Source organism: Orcinus orca, chromosome 11, assembly GCF_937001465.1.
Source record: "Orcinus orca chromosome 11, mOrcOrc1.1, whole genome shotgun sequence".
Classification (NCBI taxonomy): domain Eukaryota; kingdom Metazoa; phylum Chordata; class Mammalia; order Artiodactyla; family Delphinidae; genus Orcinus; species Orcinus orca.
In genome coordinates this window covers 9126868-9145592 of record NC_064569.1, presented here as the reverse complement: position 1 = coordinate 9145592, position 18725 = coordinate 9126868, and the positions used below count along the sequence as shown (strand labels likewise).

General features: G+C 46.9%; 1 protein-coding gene and 1 long non-coding RNA gene across 9 annotated transcripts in view; one reads left to right on the top strand and one right to left on the bottom strand.

Annotated features, from left to right (window-relative positions):
- Positions 1 to 18725, bottom strand: part of ETV6 (ETS variant transcription factor 6) — a 250835-nt gene that overhangs the window by 3611 nt on the left and 228499 nt on the right. For 7 of the 8 annotated variants that reach the window (XM_049693887.1, XM_004281145.3, XM_033408162.2 and 4 more), the window contains 3 exons: positions 15657 to 16202; positions 3987 to 4129; positions 2021 to 2121 (listed from right to left, as the gene is read on the bottom strand). In XM_049693887.1, coding sequence (XP_049549844.1) covers positions 2021 to 2121; positions 3987 to 4129; positions 15657 to 16202 — 790 coding nt within the window. The remainder of the gene's footprint in view (positions 1 to 2020; positions 2122 to 3986; positions 4130 to 15656; positions 16203 to 18725) is intronic. The other variant, XM_033408164.2, reaches the window with a different exon arrangement.
- On the top strand, positions 9500 to 15642 carry LOC117197151 (uncharacterized). Its single transcript, XR_004477680.2, has 3 exons — positions 9500 to 9680; positions 10394 to 10544; positions 15256 to 15642. It is a non-coding gene; the product is annotated as an uncharacterized LOC117197151 (long non-coding RNA).

Below are 18725 nucleotides of genomic sequence, written 5' to 3'. Positions count from 1 at the left end.
CAACTATTAAAGATGTAAATCACGATGTGGTTTAGGGCCAAGGAAACCCAACAGATGATGGAAGAAGGTATCTGTGCGTGTCTGAGCAGTTGAAGAAGGTCTCATAAAGGGTAGTAGACTTGAGGTAGACCTGGGGGGTATATATATGTTAAAAAAGCAGAAGTTAAAGTGATGCACATTTCTGGCACAGGGAACCCTATTAGTGTTGGAGGGCAGCTGGCAGTGTGATTATGAATTTGGGAGGCAGGAGAATGGGCCAGAGGCAGAGATTGCTGAATTAATCTAGGTATCAGTCGTGAAGTCTAGACATCAGCCTCCACTGCCAGGGAAGCAATAATACTGCTTCTGCTTTGCTTTCATCTTCCAGGTCTCGTGAGAGTACTTGCCATTGGTAGATTCCAACCTGGAGCCTGCTGGTAAGAAATCTTGGGAAATGTGGTTCCCTGGCTTCTAGCCCCTGAAACAGACTGGAGTGGGAATGGTGCTAAGGAGCCAATGGACTGTCCAGCACAATAATGACTCAGTTGTAAGAAGAGTCAAAGATAACTCCAGTGTCAAGGTTGGTTACTTAAACAATGGTGATGCCGCTGCTGATGTAACATTTATTCTGGGGGTGGGTAGATTTCCAGTATGGGAAGAAGGCCTGTCTTGAACATTTCATGTCTGAGATACTAATGTGATATTTAAGTGGACATGTCCTAGAAGAAGCTCTTGGAAATTAAGATTTGGAATTTCAGGGAGATTTTAGAGCTGCATGTAGAGACGTGAGAGCCCATTCATGGAGGTGATAACTGAAGCTGTGTAACGGGATCCATCCATCCAGGGAAAAAGTATAGAGTGGGGAGAACAGAAGCCAAGGACTAAGTTTAGGGTGAAGGATGAAAAGAACGCATCAGCAGAGCCGGAGAAAGGAGGGTTCTTTTTCCACTTCATTCTACTCTGTTTCCAGCTCTTGAAAAGCCTTCTCTGTTTCTTTTGAAGATCGCAATTGTGTTTTTACTGCTCCTACCTTACCACACCTTTCCAATGCTAAGGCCCAGGTTCTCTGCTCTTTCCAATAAGTACTTATCCCAGTGAGCTCGTTTACTCATACACAGTGTCATTTTGTCATTTTCCACCCAAATCCACATCTCTAGCCCAATCCGTAACTCTCCTTTGTCCCACCTGCCAAAACGCAGAACCTGAGGTCGTGTTTGTCAATCCCACCTTCTCCCAAGCTTCACTTGGTCTCACCACATCAATTACCACCAGTGTCAGAGAGCTATGTCTACCTCTCCTGATTGGTCCATTAGACCCCTTCTTTTTCCTCTTCTAATTGTTTCTCCTCTCTTGTCTAGGGAATCACAATCTATGTGGTAGGTTAAATGGTTGGAACTCATTAGCTGGGAGGAATTCTGGAAAGAGGACTGTCTACAGCAGCTTTCAGACTTTTACAATGCATTGTCATAAATGTATTTAACATCACGACACACACACATACACCCCCCTGAATCAGAGTTTTCATGACTCAACAGGCACTCTTAATTCATGTGATACAGTCTGATATTTTCAACTCTATCCTTTCCTGTTCAATTCTGTTCTATTTCATTAAAAAAAAAATTAGACTCATTAAATCTATTTCATGATTCACTAACGGGCCAGGACAAATACCGGTCCAGGGCTGGCAACCTGGGGGCCTAGGTTTGTTCAGTTCCTTGCTCTGCCATTGGTCCCTCTGATCGCTCCCTTTAACTACCATAGATATAAATGCCAGATAATACTGTTTGATCATTGCATTATTTGAAAGGTGAGTCAGATTGTGTTTATTTAGTTTTGGCTTTACTCTAGGTTAGACATAAGTGGAAAAAAAATTTTTTTTTTCTTAAATTCTAACAAACCACCACCTGGTATCGAATGTGTAGCGGTGATGGCTTTGAGGATCAGATAGGCAGGTAGAGATCTTAACAGTCTCCCTCCTCCCTCTTATTTGAAGAAAACAGTATCCTCCCAGAAGAAGGAAAGGAGAAAAAGGAAGTGCTACCTGAACAAAAGCCTTTGTCCTGGCTCCTTCCTGATAATGTTTAGTTTGTAGTAGTGGCGCAGGGCTCTGGACATTTTCTCATAGGTCATGTTTGTTCTGTTCTGCTTGTTCAAAGGCGGAAGAGAGAAAAAAAGCACAAAGACACAATGAAACGAACCTCAGAAAAGACGCTGCAGGAGCTGTTCAAATCTGCTTCTGTGGCCCCGCCAGTTGGGAAAGCCACCTGCTAATCTGCTCCCTGCCACGCCCACCCCTGGGCTTTTTCACAGACGTCCTCGCTGAGGTTTCTCCTAAGGTGAGTCTAGCTAACAAAGCACACATCCCGCAGCGGCCTCCCCGACTTCCTCTCCCAGGACTGCGCTCTGCTGTGCCCGAGGAATTTCCTGCAGTTTCCCCTATCTGGGGGTCATCCTTCACCTTCTGACCCACAGAGGATTTCTCTTCCTTTTTTCCTTTTTTTTAAAAAAATTTTTTATTTTTACAGTGACCTTTCTCAGGCTTGTGTTTCTGGTTTGTCATTTTAAGGAAGAGATTTTTTTGTTTAAATTCCTGTCATGGAAGCAAGAATACAGTTGTTCCGAGCCCTGGGGTGAGGGCACCCTGTGCGAGCTGCAGAGCGATTTTTCTCAGTGACTCACAGGGTGGATGGTGTCAGTGGGGTATGGCCATATTTGGTCACGACAGCCTCTGCTAGGTCCTCCACAGCGGGGCCAAAGCGCGGGCTGCCATCCTCCAAGGCTGCAGCCGGGGCAGAGCTCAGCGGTGTCTCCCCTGTGGCCTGCCTCTCCTTCGGCGGATCTGGAGTTGGGCCTTCCTGGTGCCCCACGGCTACCTGTCTGTGGTCAGGCCTGGATCTTGCTGACTCTTTTTTTTTTTTAAGTAGGAATACAGATTTATCTTAATTTTCTTTTCTTTTTTTTTTTGGCAGGGGAACTCTTTGCTCTGTGTATCTTACTTTATTTTACTGTGATAAGAACACTGACCATGAGATCTACCCTCTTAAATTTTTAAGTGCATAATACAGCACTTAATACAGGGTTCACTACAGGTACAGCATCCTACAGCACATCTCTAGAACTTACTCATCTTGTTTAATGGAAACTTTATGGCCCTTGATTAGTAACTCCCATCTCCCCCCTCTCCCCAGTCCCTGGCAACACCAGTCCACTCCTGGACTCAAAGAATTTGCTTATTTTAGCTCTAACTTCGAGTAAGTGGAATCAGGCAGTATTTGTCTTTCTGTGACTGGCTTCTTAGCATCACGTCTTCAAGGTTCATCCATGTTGCCACAAGCTGCAGAAGCTCCTTTTTTTTTAAGGCTGAAGAATATTCCATTGTGTGCATATAGCATGGTTTCTTTATCCATTCATCCATCAGTGGACGTCAAGGTTGTTTCACCCACTTTTTACATCTATGCACTTTAATGGTTTTCCTAACTATAAAAGACTTTATCTTTTAAATTCGATTCCCTCTTCCCAAGGTGGAAAACTGCAGGGGCCATCAGACTTCTTGCACTGTTTGCTTTTCAAGGAGATGCTTTAAAGTCAGAGGATAAGCATTTTCCACGTAGAACTGGGCTTTTGCGACCATGGAAGTTTCTAACCCAGCGGAACAGAAGCGACGCTTCCCAAAGCCCCCTTGTGAGTCACAGAGTGCCACAGTGCATCCCTGGTACCCAGTTCCTAATGATGGCGTGGGTGGCAGGACCAGGCCGAGGCAGAGGAGTGACGGTTACTCGTAATGAGGCCTGTCAGACCGGAGACTTAACTGGCACCTGGCACAAGGAACAAGTGGAAAGGGGCATCTTTAATGATTTCCTCCCCTTTGCAACTAATTGTCCAGTGAGGAGTAAACTAAATAATTACGGGCAGACAGGAAGCAGAAGACAGACAACTATCCTCCAACCCAGGGATGAAGACTAGATTTTGGCCCTACTTTATAGAACGAATATCTGATGCCCTTTTACCTTATGGTTTCCCCACAGTCGAGCCAGTCCATTGGGATCCACTATCCGGAATATTTTCGATTCTTTGTCCTCCCATCGGATGAAGTTTTCGTACCGGCTGTCAGAAAGCAACTGATAGACGTAATCCCAAAGCAGTCTACAGTCTACAGAGGAAAAGGGCAAGAAAACACTGTTGACAAGGTTGCTTGTTGAAGTACTAAGAGCAAGAATCAGAAAATAATCGAGTAACCGCTCTTGCCTCCTTTGGATGGACTGTCTAACTTCCTCGTTTGGGGAATTCCCTGGCGGTCCAGGGGTTAGGATGCCGCACTTTCACTGCTGAGGGGCCTGGGTTTGATCCCTGGTTGGGGAAATAAGATCCCGCAAGCCACTCGGCCAAAACGAAAACAAAAACACATCCTCGTTTCATAGTGAGGAGAGCAAGGTACAGAGAGACCTGTGAGATGCAACCTTTGACCTGTGGAGGCCTTCGGGACTGTCCGGGCCCAGAATCTCCCCGCTCACATGAGGACACAGAGACCTGGAGAGAGGAAGGGACTAGTCCACGGTCATGACCAATGACCTGAACTTGAGCAGAGCCCACAGAAGGGACAGAACAAGCAAATGAATTGGTTCTGAAAAGGGGCTGAAGACACGCTGGCAGGTCAAAGGGCAAAGAGTGTGCTCGTGTTCAGAGAGAGCAATGTGGTGTCAACGGTGGGGCGCTAAAGGTTACTTTGGAGGGTGATACTCAACGGATAAAGACGTGACGATTGAGGCCGGCTGAAAAATGGCAGAAAAAGCAGCACAATGCGTGAAAAGCTGTGGGGGAAGAAGACCCCTGTGGTTTGGGGACTGTGACCGTGGGAACCACGGCCAGCATGGTCTTTAGAAAGAATGTAGATAGTCCCGTTACAGCTACTTCGGAGGTTTTAAAAATTGCTTTATTATAATGGAATCAGTGTAGAGAGGAACCCAGTGCAGAGAATCCCTTTCTCCATGTGCAAAACTGATGCTGCATCGCTTGGTCGGGCAACAGATCTTTCTGTGTACAGGCCAGGCGCTGGGCGAGGCCTCGACCTTGGGCTGTGGCTCGGCGAATTGAAAGGGAAGCTGCAGGCTGCACGCCTCTGCCCTGTTCCAGTGCTGTCTGGATTAGTGCCGGAACCGGGTGTGGCTGGGCCCCTAGCACAGCCTGGATAGGTGGATGGGAGCGGATGCGGACTTTCTAAGTCTAGTTGATGCAGGACTGGCCTCGACCCCCAGGTGTGCTTCTGGGAGCTTTGATGAGCCCTAGCCAGCATGGCTGGTCGTAAACGATTAGTTTTGTTGAACACCGTGTATGTGTCCCGCACTTTGCCAGCGTTATTTCTAATCCTCACTTTACACACTGCATCCTTTCTAATCCTCTCGTGCCCGAGGTCACCGGGATTTGAACTCTGGGGCTCCTGCACCGCAAGGTGCCGATTTCCTTACTTCCTTACGTTGGGTGAGGCCTGGCACACCTGGGTGGGGAATGTCCAATCCCAACGTGGACTGTTTCCGAGCGAGCCAAACGTTCACCTCCCAGAGAATGCGACACGCCCTCCTCTGGCACATACTTACAAGAGGAAACGAGTCAGGTCACCTCGGGAAAGTTTCCTAAATCTCCCTGAGGTTCCGTGTCCTCCTTTAGGAAAGGGGACTAACAACGTCGACTCTCTCCAGGATTACTGTACGAGCGAGCGATGATGTGAGTGAAGAGAAAGTAAGGAAAACAATAACAACAGCGATTACTGGGTGCTGTTTGCAGGCACTGGGCTGTGTGTTCTACCAGCCGGCTTGCCTCTGACCCTTAGGGCACCTGATGAGGCAGCGCTGTTGCTGTTCCTATTTTATGGCCAAGGAAGCTGGGGCTTAGCGGGTTTGGTCATTGGCTCAAAGGCACAGCTCGTGAGTGACACATGTCGGAGTCTGGAGCCCGTGCTGTGCCACACGTCCTGCGCTGAGACGTCTATTCTCAGAGAAGAGGGTTAACAGGTAACTATTAGTCAAGGACTTTTCCAAGCAAGCTTTAACTCTGAGTGTGTCCTTCGTGCAATCCAGCTTTCTCGCTGAACAGCAGAAGGAACTGGCATAAAATGTGGCATTTTCCAGGAGGCTTAATCTTTTAAGGAACTACCATGAAACTTAAAATGACCGTACATCTTCAGTACCCCTTACTGTATCCTTTTTCCCCCCGATTGATCTGTGTCTAAAAATTAATGTGACGTGTGGTTTCTTCTGTTTCAGAAAAGGACCCGTGGTGTCCTTCTTAGAAGGATGACTCCTGGAGCCTGAACCCTACGCTAAGAGAAGCTGGCCAGAGATTCTATTATCATCCCTGCCTGCCGCGGCCCTCTTGGTCGCCAGAAGGGGGCACCGAGGAGCAGCAAGGGGCCCAGTCCCAGCATCAGGAAGCACCTTGAGAGGTGAGTGCCACACACCATCTCACGCTGAGAATAATCGAGCTCATTTTTAAGGCACTTGTAAGAGGGCGACTGTAGGCAAAGCAGTGAAGTAGGCAGTGTGTTTCTCCCTCTCTGCCACCTCCTTGTCTTACATCGTTTTTAGTACAGGTGGGAAAATAGAGAACTGAGATGCGGTTTAATTGTCCAGTTTTTGACTTACCATCAAATGGCAGATGCATTTTAATTTCCCACAAGCTCTTGCAAGTAGAAACCATCTGGCAAGACCAAATATTATCACACAAAATGCCAGTCTACTAGGAGGAACAAAGGTGTAGCAGGTTCTCCATGTTTCCTGACAGGGTTACAATCATTTTTACCACCAAGAGGCTTCCTGACACCTTTCAGATGCATCTGGACTGGCAATGTGATTCTCTAGAGTGGATCATTTGAACACAACTTAATAATTAAACAAACTGATCTGGTTGTCTTTTGCAGTTTGATGGAAGGAACTTCTGCCCACCGGAAGGTGAGCAATATATTGGCAGTCCCTCACCTCTAAGACTTCCTGGAGCTAAAATGCAAAGTGAGTGTTGTCTTAACACCATCTGCTGAGGGATTTTCACTTTCATTGTTTCTGTGGCTTCTCTTTTTACTGCTTTGGACATTCTGTGTCTCATAAAATGGTGAAGTGCGAACCATTTTCCGTTGGTTCGCACTTAAAAAATGGTTTCCATTTAAAACCATTTTACCGTTTCTCAAAGTAAGGGCTTAACCAGCGCTGGGTACCTACCATGCTGGTTCTTCAGAGGCATCGAACCGAGACCTTTATGTCGTAAATCATTTACTGAAAAAAATCTAGAATGTGATCTGTGTTTGGTTGGTTGGTAAATGAAGGGCAGGGCTTACCAAAGAACAGACTTTACCTGTGAGTTGCAGGAACACTTGTATCTTGCCAACTTTTCCCTTTCATCAATGTGAAAATAACCCCAAACAAGGGGCCAGTTGATCATTTTAAATGACATTTAATCCAGCGACGCCAACTTTAGCAGAGTAATAAAAATATATTGACATTCAAGACATACTGAATTACTCAGTCACTAACAGAGGTAGCGACAGGAATTTTCTGGCATAAAGTAGTTGTTTCAAGCTCAGAGTATAAGTGGCTTTTTATAACACTATTGATTCTATTGTTTCCTTAGTTAAAAATTATGCCAGATGATAAAAAAAGAAAACTGCCTGACCACGCAACTTTTTTTCTTTTTTTTTTTTTACAATCGAAGTTCAAGCATCTGAGTTATTTTTGTTTTTTAAGATTTTAGTTAAATAAAAGGCAGATGCCTTTTAGTTCCCGGGTCCTCTGGAGGCTGTTGCCATGACCCACCAGGAGTTTTTCAGCTTTGTCAAAATCCATCCGTGTCTGCACAGATACAGTGTTTTCTGATCACTGATAAAAATGCTTAATACCTTAATACTATATAATAAAATGCACCCAAAGTTCATCCCATTACAAAACACTTGAACATGCATGTGAAAAATATCTTATATCACAAGGCCTTCACTAATTTTAGCTGCATGTGTCTTAAACTAAAGGGCCTTCTCTGTCAAGACATGTGGGAATTTTAAACAAATGTTCATGATTTGGATTGTCTCTTCCATGAGAGGAAGCTCATGAAAGGGTTTATTAGCTCGAGTGAAGTGTTATTTTCCAATTGCAGAAAGAGAGTTCTCTCTCTTTCCTGCTGGGTGAGGTACCCTGGGCATCCACAGTTAAAAGGCATTGCTAAAAAATATATATATCCCTTCCTGTGGTTAGGGAGAAATATTTTCCCTCCCACACCAGTCTCTTACCAGAGACTCCTTGTACAAGCTTATTGAACAGAGACTGTAAAAAGATGGGCAATTCACACATAACCAACATGGTTTCTAAAGGAAAAAAAAAAAAAACCTAGAAAACCATGCTAGACAAAACTGATGTTGAAAAGATCTGAGTGGGCAAGTCCAGTTATCGACAAGTTATTTGAATTTCCCAAAATTCAAATTTCAGGAAAGCATCGAAGAAAGAAATTTTTTTGTTGTTTTAACTGCCCAAATGGAATTTTAAATGAAGGTCTGTAAACTGCAGTTCTGTGGATATAATCACCAACAAGGAGAGGCCTAGCGTTCCTGTTTCATTGCTTTAAATTTATTATGAAAAACTAATAAATGTATTTCAGGTTCAGGAACAAAATGGGTCAGTAACACCCAAAATAAAAAGGTGCTTCTCTGCTTATAGCAGTGGTTCTAAACTAGGGGCAATCTTGCCTCCTAGGTGGTGCTCTACCATGTCTGTGACCATTTTGGTTGTCACAACTGGGGTGGAGGATGCCATTAGCATCCGGCGAGTAGAGGCCAGGGATGCTGCTAAAAATCTTATAATGCACGAAAGAACTCCTCCCCGGCAACGAAGAATTACTCGGCCCAAATATCAAGAGCGCCCAGCTTGAGAAGCCCTGCTTACGGAAGCACGGGTTTTACAACATGCAGGGGGGCTATCTGCCTGCAGGGTTTTTTTGTGTTCTTGTTTTCCTCCTCAATTCTAGATCAGCCATTACCTAGAAGCAGACAGCTGCTACATCCAGCGCAGCCAGCCCTGTGTTGATACGCAGAGGTGTGTTTCCAATGGGTGCCTGCTTGTGCTTTGCTGTGGCTTAGGAAAACGGAAGCCGTATGTGCACGGCAGCAAGCTGGGAGAGGGAGAAGCTGAGGCAGAGAATACAGACCTATGCTTCCTGGCTTCGTCGGGGAGGAGGGACCGCCGCTGCAAACGAACACCGCTGAACCTTTTCCCCTTTGGTTGCAGGAGGTGTAGAGCGAGGCTGGGAAACGCAGAGACCAAGCCCCCAGCTAAAACCCAGTCAGACGCATCCCTCCTCCCGCAGGCGGGGAGGCAGACCGCTGGGACACAGGGACGCTGTTACAGAGATGCAGGCCCGCAAACAAACTGGCATTTCCAGTCTCCTCAATCCCCTTCTATTATTTTCTCCCGAGTTACTGTGCTGGTACTGTTTTATCTTTTAAAAAAGCTGTCCTGAAACTTCCCTTCTCTTCTTGATTTCCCAGTGGCGCACCATGAAAAATGAAGTGCAGTGACTCAGGCAGCGCGTGAGAAGTCTGGCACCTTGGGATAGTCCCGTCGGGGCGAAGGGCTCTGTCCTCTCCAAGGGTCCCCTCCATCTCCTCCAAATACAGACAGCGGGCCAAGCCTCAGAGGAGGTGAGCGGGAGTGAAGAAGTTCATCTCCAAGGAGGTAAGGAAACTAGGGTTCCCTGAAGGGGTGCACTTTTCAGGCCAACATCACTCAGAACAAATGCCCAGACACAGGCCTTGTGGGTTAAGGCCCTGCACCCGCTCCGGTGGGCAATGGTGCTGGCCATAACCACTGCTCTCCTCTCTGCGGCCCTGGAGCAGAGCAAAGAGAAACGGCGCACAGGAGGGACACTGACTAAGCCTTAGAAATTACCCTGCTCGTGCTAATGTTTGCATATTGTCTCTTTAGTGCTCAAAAGTGCCCAGAAATGAGTATTAGTATTATCATGGGTAAAGAAACCAGGCTTCAGGGACCTTAAATACCTCTGCTTGGGAGACGGGCTAGATTCTAATCCTGTTGGCTCCAGAGTCCATGCTTTCCCACAGGCCCACAGTGCTACCTGGAACCCTCCCTCCGGCTGTGGATGAAGGGCCTGGGCCGGGAACCATAGAGTTCTCTGCCTGAGACAGCATGGGAGGACACAGCTCCGCCAGCTGGCCCTAAAGCCCCGAGCCCCCCTGGCTTACGGAGACATCCCACGATCCTGTCCTTTTTTCCAAACACAATATTTACACGCGCGCGTGTGTGTGCAGAGGCGCACACACGCATGCACACCACCACACCTTACTGCAAAGGCCTGGGGATGACACCGCCCCCCCATCGCTCACACAGTCCATTTAGGCTTCTCTTTTATGATGTCTTCTTCCCTGCAGGGTTGCTCCTGAGGCTCATTTATACAAGAAAATAAAAGTCCACGTGCCTCATTGGAAACCATGTCACCATCAGATACCACTGGGGAAGAAGCAGAGATGGATACAAGGGGGCAGGGTGCAGTGTGACTCCCCCCAGCCTGGGAGCCCTGAGGTGAGCCCCTAGCTGCTGGCCCTGGTGTCTCAGGCTTAGGTGCCTGCATCTGACGTCCGATCAGAGGCTCCCAGGATTGAATTTCTGTGTACACAGAACCCATCCAGTCAGTAAAACCAAATCAAGAGTGTACAGTGCTCAAGCCAGGTGACAAACGAGTGTCCCCTTGAGGAGAATCCTTTTGTTTCTGTTAAAAATGTCACCCTGAGAGATAATACACATATATATTTTTTCAGTCTCTTTGAGGATCTGAAAGATCGCCAGGCCAGGCGTTATCAGAGGGTTGCAAGTGAAGGGTACGGGGTCTGGGGGTGGGGTGTGGGATTGTTTTATCTGCTTTAAGATCCACTCACCAATGATATCCTCACAGAGCGTGAAGAAGTTGACGTTCGCAAAGAAAATCAAGAGACTTAGGCAAGAGTTGTGAGATGAGCACAAGAGAAGAAATACTCTCTTTCTGGATGGTCCGTGGACTTTGAACAACCAAACCTGTACAGACCTCTTAAAGTCCGCACTTCCGTGGAGCAGATGAACGGCTACGAGTGGATGATAAACCAGGTTGCCGCTGAATCTTCCTCCCTTTAGCAGATTTTTGGGTTAAGTCCAAGGAAGGGACACGCAGATAGGAAGTCTGGTAACTCAGGTTTTAACGGAATTGAAGTTTAAGAGAAAGCCAAAATGACTTCAGTTTTTTTCTTTGAAAACGGAGCTGTCTATACAGTGAAAACCAAAGCAGGGAGCATAGTTTGTCTGATGGCATAAAGTAAGAGGGATTATTGCCTTGTGCCAGCGAAGACACAACATTTGGCATTTAGAGACGCTGCGCCCTATCACCTAGAAAAGTGCCTGGCGCACAGAGATACGTGATAATTTTTGAATGAATAGTTCAGGTATGCAGAGCTACACTTTATCTTCCCCAGCTGTATTTTACTTATGTTAATGATGTCATTGCAACTACTCCGGGCTACTCGGCCATCAGCCTGCCATTAGAGCTCAGCTCCTTCCTACATCAGCCACTGTTCCCTCCGCGTCTTAGGCGTGCCTCATTCTCTGAGGTGCGAGTCATTCCTTGAGAGCAGGGACGGCATGTTCTACACCTGTGCCTCCAAAGCATCCTGAACATACAAGCAGACAGTTGCGTAGAACGGGGAGCGGTGGACTTTTCCTGTAAAAGGCCAATCAGTAAATATTTTAGTCCAGTCTCTGCTGCAACTCCTCAACCCTGCCAAGGCAGCCACAGACAATACTGAGTGAGTGGGTGTGGCCGTGCGCCAGTGAAATTGGATTTACAAAAACAGGCGGTGGCTGATTTGGCCCACAGGCCTGCATTTCCAGTCCCCGGTCCCAAGGAAACAAGTGTGCTGGAAAGAAGAGTGGTTGAAGCTGGAGGCTGAACACTGGACGTGTCTTCATCTGTAAAAGACCCTTCTAGCTTTGAAACCACCAAGTTCTAAGAATTATTTTCAACATATACTGAAAACACAGCATCACCTGGGCTACCCTTCAATTTACGGCACTCACTGCCAGTACCACTCTTTGGCTATGAAACAGGTTGGCGAGACACAGGCCAGTAAAACGTTTGTGGGCTGAGAAAATGTTAGGAGGTGACAGATGCTCCCCCATGCCCCCGCCACCAAGCAGTCCTTCCCTGAGGACAATAAATAGAAAAGAGCACAGAAAGAAGCAACTTGCTCAGTGTTGCACATACCACTGGCTGTTCAATTAAAAAACAGAACCCCGGAATCTTCTCTCACTCTGTCCTATGTTAAACTCTCTCCCACAAATGCCAGCCCCTGCAGCTTGTTAAACTCAACAACAGTCCTTCTTATTCCTTGAAAAATAAGCAACACCTTTCAAGATAAGCTGTGTGTTTCTATTTCAATTTGTGGTTTGTGTTTAAACTGTCAACTACCTCCTGGATTTCTTTCATTGACTATTTTAGATTTTCCGCCAGGTAAGTACCTAAGTGAACCATCATAACTTTGCATGGGGCCTCTTAATTGTGTGATGCCTCCCAATTTCATAGATACTAAAGTGTGAAAAAAAGAAAGAATTGCTAAAATATGGTGGATTTTTTAAATGAACCTGGATTCTTGACTTTACATTTCTATCTGAAATAGAACAGACATACTAGGCCTTACATTGTTTTGGAGTTTTCTCCATTTGGAATGACCTCTTTTTCTTTAATCTCCACTTGTCCATATTCTAAGCATTCATCTAGCTAAAAGCCAGCCCCTCCATGAAGCCTTCCTGACACCTCTACTCCAGCCTCCTACAGCACTTAATCGGAGTCCTTGGAAGACACCACAAGCTGCACTTGTAGCTCACTGTCTACAGCTGTTTCATGACGAAGACTGTGTCTTACATCTCCTGGAGCACTCCACCCCCATGAATGCGGAACAGTGCTGCAAACACAGAAGGTGTCCAGAGGCACACACCCGGGAGCACCTGAGCAAATGATGCGTGATTTACTTTGATCCACATGTATCAGTAGTGTTCTTACCATATCCTCCAACTATGGTATTTGTCAGTGTGACACACAGCAGCACCTTCAGTGCCCTCTGGGCTCATCTGAAAAGTTTTCCCATAGAAAAGCTGCTTTATAGAGATCTGAAGGACTTTTATGGCTGTTCAATAATGACGGAACTTTACATCGTACATATGAATCACCCAATGAATTCGACTTCCAGTAAATGAAGAATCAATTCTACGAGGATCTGAGTAGTCCAAAAAGACACCCAAAGGGTTGGAGTGGAGAGACAGGGACACCCCAAATGAGAAACAAGCCTGGAACTGTGATGAGCACTTTTGAGAGGGTCACAGTATCAAGACTAAATGTCAGATCGTAGACTTCTCTCTCGTTTCACCCTTGAGAAAAACAGTGCCTTTTGGTTACATCAGCTAATCCTGGATCTGGTTAAATTAGCGAAGACAGACATGTGGAGATGATGGAACTTTTGAATATACCAATAGAGTAGCACAGTTTTTAAGAGAGCCATATTAAAAAATTTCCAGACCTACTAAACCAGGGAAAAACAGCTCTAAGCCTGAACAATTTAACTTGACACATGGGGCTTATCTTGGATTCCTAAGAAGTCTGTGGCAAAGACAGCGTCACAGAGGAGGTGGACAAGACAGATCGTGATTAGGAATGCAGGGGTAGCAAGGGCAGCCCAAGAGATAGCAGCCAATGGCGCGGCAAGGGCTGTCCTGCAGCCTCATCCGCCAGCCCCTACGTGACCTCTGCTTCTCTGCCGTTCAGCTTCCTCTGTGGTTTCCCCTGTAAATGACCCTTCCATATAAAATGGATAGAGCAATGATAGGCTACCTCGAAGAGCTATTCTGAGGATTACAAACAAGCAGAAAGTATCCACAAAATGTCCAGAACTGTTGCACAGACCACGCAAGAAACAAGCAGGGCGTATACAGACAAGAAAGAAAGCCTAGAACGTCCAAGACAGGTCATTTATATCATTCACAGGAATATACTGGCCCCTTCCTCCTCCTCCAGTTATCTGGGGATATGCACATGCTTTGCCACAATAAGCTCTTTGCTACCTTATCCCCGTCCTTTCTTTTCATAGTTTCTCTTTTTTCCATTATTAAAAAAACCTTTATGTAAAAGTAGACGGAACAGTAATGTAAACCCCGGTGCACCCGACACGCCGCCATACAGCCATGAGCTTGTGACTAACGTTTTACGTACACCCCACCCGTTCCTCACTCCCAACCCTGTGGGGTGCTTCTGGATCACATTCCAAGCATACATCATTTCATTTTTCATGGTGTTTTTGAAACACGTCATAGCTCTTGGCCATTTGATTTTCTTGATCCAACATTCCTTATGTAAGTTATTTATAATAAAATTGAGGTGACATTGGAGGTGCCCTTGGGACCAGAGAAGAATTTAGAAACAAATGACTTAAATAAAAAAGGGACGAGTCAAGGCAGAAGTAAAGCAGCCTTAGGGCCCGTGTCGTCATGGTGTCGTGAGCACTGCTCCAGCCCGAGCTTCAGCTGGACCTCGCTCCTGCGGCATCAGCCCAAGGAGGAAGGGGCACGACTCACCTTTCCCTGAATAGTTCTGACCTCTCTCCTGTCTCCGTGTCTCCCTCCCATTACTGGACCCATAATCACCTTCAGCATCGAGCTACCACCCTTCCTCAGTTCCTCCAGTCAGAATACCCCTTCTCTCTGCACTGGTTCCACGGCACTGAATTATCCTCGCATACAGTAGGTATTCAATAAATGCTTGTGCATTGACTGGACGGGGCAGAGGGCTTATTTCCTTCTGCCTTGGAGCTTAGTGGTTTTCACATCTGTCTCTCCTAGTAAAATTTAAATCCCTTGAGGAAATAATAAGTGTTATATCAGCTCCGTGTCCCCTACTTCCCAGTGCATTTATCTGTGCACAGCAGGTGCTCCAAAAATGTCTCGTGAATGGAGAGAAGCTCTAGGAAAAGAGTTAACTTTGCCAAGAGGTTAGAGGATTATAAGCTTCTGGAAAATGACTTCATGTAAATTATGGGCGGGCTAGCAAAAATACAATGTGGTGATTTTTTTCACTGGTTTCCACTGGTTTCTCGTCTTAGGGGAGTAAATTTGGGCTTGTCAGCATAGAAGGGAAAGAATTCGGGAGTGGTTTCCTCTGTCCAAATGACACCAGACTCCAACACCCTAATCCTGCTTTTCTCTCCTACCCCCTCCCAAGGTGAAGGCTACGTGGGGTTGCTGTGCAGAGGATGGAATTACAAGCCTGCATCTGAGACAAAGGTTCTTTATGCTGCGTCTGCTCGTTAATTAGCCGCTGGAAACTTTGGGACAGGGCCATTAACATGCTCATAAACCTTTGATTTCAAATGTTTTTGCTCAGCCGCGATTCTGATGTGACTCCCCTCGTAAGCTGGATGGAGGACGTTTGTTTCTTAACACTTAGGAGGCGCATAGCTCCTCCAGCCCCGTGGCTCATGAACTAGCCCGTTAAGGATTCCGCCTCCTGCAGGCAGAAGCCTCCACTCGGCCTCCCAGAGCCTTGGAGGGCACCTAATTGGGACAGCGTGAGGCCCCAAGGGAGCTCGAGGCTGGCGTGCGGCGAGGGCAGCGCTCACTTACCTGCTATCCTCCCGATGGGCATGGCGTGCTCCTCGGGCGGGGAGACGGAGACCATGATGTGGTTCATGTACGCCAGGTCTTCCCGATGGGAGAGGTTGATGGGTTTCCCTTCCCGGTGCAGCCCGTCCTCGGAGAGCCGGGACTGCTTGAAATCCACGGAGTGCCGGGGGTTCAGGATCAGAGGGTGCATGATGGGACTGGGCATCAGCTGGATCACCCGCGTGCTCTCCTGCCGGGGGCTGGAGGGCTTCTGGTGGGGCTCGGAGGACGGCGGGCAGTGATTATTCTCCATGGGAGACACTGACAGGGGGTAGGACTCCTGGTGGTTGTTCTCCTGGTGGAGCCTCGGTCCCTGGGCCCTCTCGGCCGGGGAGAGGCGGCGGATCATGTTGTCCAGGGGGGACCGGAGGGGCCGCTGCTCGGGGTCGGGAGAAGGCCGGTGGTTTGTCGTGATGGGTGACCTGGAACGGTGCAACAGTTCAATGGTGGGAGGGTTGTGGTGTACGTTCTCCACCGACGGCCTCGGGGTCCTCTGGACACAGTTATCTGTGGAGCAGAGGGAAGGACAGTCAGAGACCCTGCTGGACGGTCAGGTCCTAAAGGTGGCGACAGTGGAGCACGTGAGCTTGCAGGAGCACCTTTCTTCCCGGGACGCAGGCTCTTTTTCACCGCTTTAAAAAAATTAAAGTGCACATACTCGAAATTCTTTTCCTGCCAGTGGACAAGCAAAAAATGTCTACAGACGTTCCATTAATCACCTGCTAGTGGCTTATAAACACAAGGAAGCCACACGTTCATTCTTTATCTTTTTGTTACTCGACTCTTCAACACGGCTTTTGGGGTCCTTAAGGGTTTTTCTCTAAATGTTTTCACTGACTTTTCATAACCCCACTTTCATATTCTCTACCTCCGGGAGTTGTTGGTATTAACGATAATGATGATAATAATAAAGCAATTACTATATATCCTACGTACTGGATTATATTGTTTAAAATTTATAACACACCTAAGCAGAAGGTACTAACTACTGTTACTCCTGTTTAACAGGAGAGAAAATGGAGGCATAAAGAAGTTAAGCAACTTACCCAAGGTCACCCAGCCAGTTAGATTCCAGTAAGATTCTAGAACCTTATGTACCCATTAGAATATCTACTTCTCTGCTATGTAGAAACTAGGGGGGAAAGTCACATCAAAACCTGCTCTAGGGCTTCCCTGGTGGTGCAGTGGTTGAGAGTCCGCCTGCCGAGGCAGGGGACGCGGGTTCGTGCCCCGGTCCGGGAAGATCCCACATGCCGCGGAGCGGCTGGGCCCGTGAGCCATGGCCGCTGAGCCTGCGCGTCCGGAGCCTGTGCTCCGCAACGAGAGAGGCCACAACGGTGAGAGGCCCGCGTACCGCCAAAAACAAAAACAAAAACAAAAAACCTGCTCTAAGCGTGCACAGTGGGCCTAATTTACATAATAACAATCTTGTACCTGAGAGAACGTTGAGGATCATTTTGTTTCCGAGTGCACAGACAGGTAGAGTTAAGTGAGAAGAAGGAGGGATGGACCCCTGACAATACCTCCACCCCATCCCACCTGAACTTTCAAGCTGGAGACATTTGAGGAAGGACAACATCAGAAGTGTACACAGCTCAGGGACTTCCCTGGTGGCACAGTGGTTAATACCTGCCTGCCAATGCAGGGGACATGGGTTCGATCCCTGATTCGGGAAGACCCCACATGCCGCGGAGCAACTGAGCCCGCGAGCCACAACTACTGAGCCTGTGTGCCACAACTACTGAAGCCCGCACGCCTAGAGCCCGTGCTCCGCAACAAGAGAAGCCACCGCAATGAGAAGCATGCGCACCACAATGAAGAGTAGCCCCTGCTCTCGGCAACTAGAGAAAGCCTGTGCGAGCCAAAAATAAATAAAATAAATTTATATATATAAAAAAAGTGTACACAGCTCAGCAGCAGAAGTAGCTCCACGGGCTGGGTTGAGGGAGGGACCAGCATGTACGCGGCCTTAGGAGTCCTGCTAAGGGTTGGAAGAACAAAACTCTGCCTACAAAAATGGAGTTTTCTCCAGGGCCTCACACACATCTTAATGAGGTTTCTCTGGCCACATCTGTTCCCAGAGCTGTCTCACCAAAAGGATGTGCATACTTGCAGTTCCCTGTTCTGGTCAGAGACTTGTCCATGGTTCTAAGTAAAGCAAGTCAAAGATACCTCCTTTATCCATTACGACAACATCTATATGAAGACCATATAAAGGGGATCTGGGAATCTGATAGGGTTAGTACACAGAGACAAAGGTGGTGGTTTCTTCAAGTTTTATATAGGGTTAACAGGAAATGGGGACTCCACTAGATCTCACAAATCATATGAGACACTGAACAAAAGAAATACTGTTCATGATAATTAAAAGATCATCTGCCTGAAGGCAAAGGGCTTATTTTGTAACCACTATATAACATGCTGCCACGAATTTAAAAGTGCTTAAACGTTGGAACAGCTATCAATAGGAGACTGGTTTAACAAATGATGGTATATCTCTAAATGATGGAGGACTGCGCAGCTATAAAATGGAATGAGGAATAACTAAATATTTTGCTAAGGACTGATCTCTAGGCTCTATGGCTAGATGAGCAAAAGCAAGGTGAAGTATGTATGGTATGCTACCATTTTTCTCAAAGGAGAAGGGGATTCCAGTTTCAGTAATGGCAGAGTGGCTTGTATCAGACTAACTTTCCTACATATAGCAATGATAGAATCTGGATAAAATATATTTATAAAAGTTATGAGGGTACTGGAAACTGAAGGGGATTTTACTTTTGCAAGAAAGGAACTGCCCAGAGTAAGATCCAAAGTTATACAGCTGTCACTCTGAGGGTCCTTCCCAGTCCACGTAGTGTGAGGCAGCTAGAAAAAGAACAGAAAGTTGTTTGAGATGCCAGGGAGTAGAGTATGAAGCTGTCAGAAGGGCAAAAAAATGGAGAAAACAGATTCCATAAAGGAGGGACCCTCAGAGGGAGTAGCCACTAACTGGCACATAAAATGCCCTCAAATCCTTAACACGTGCTCCTG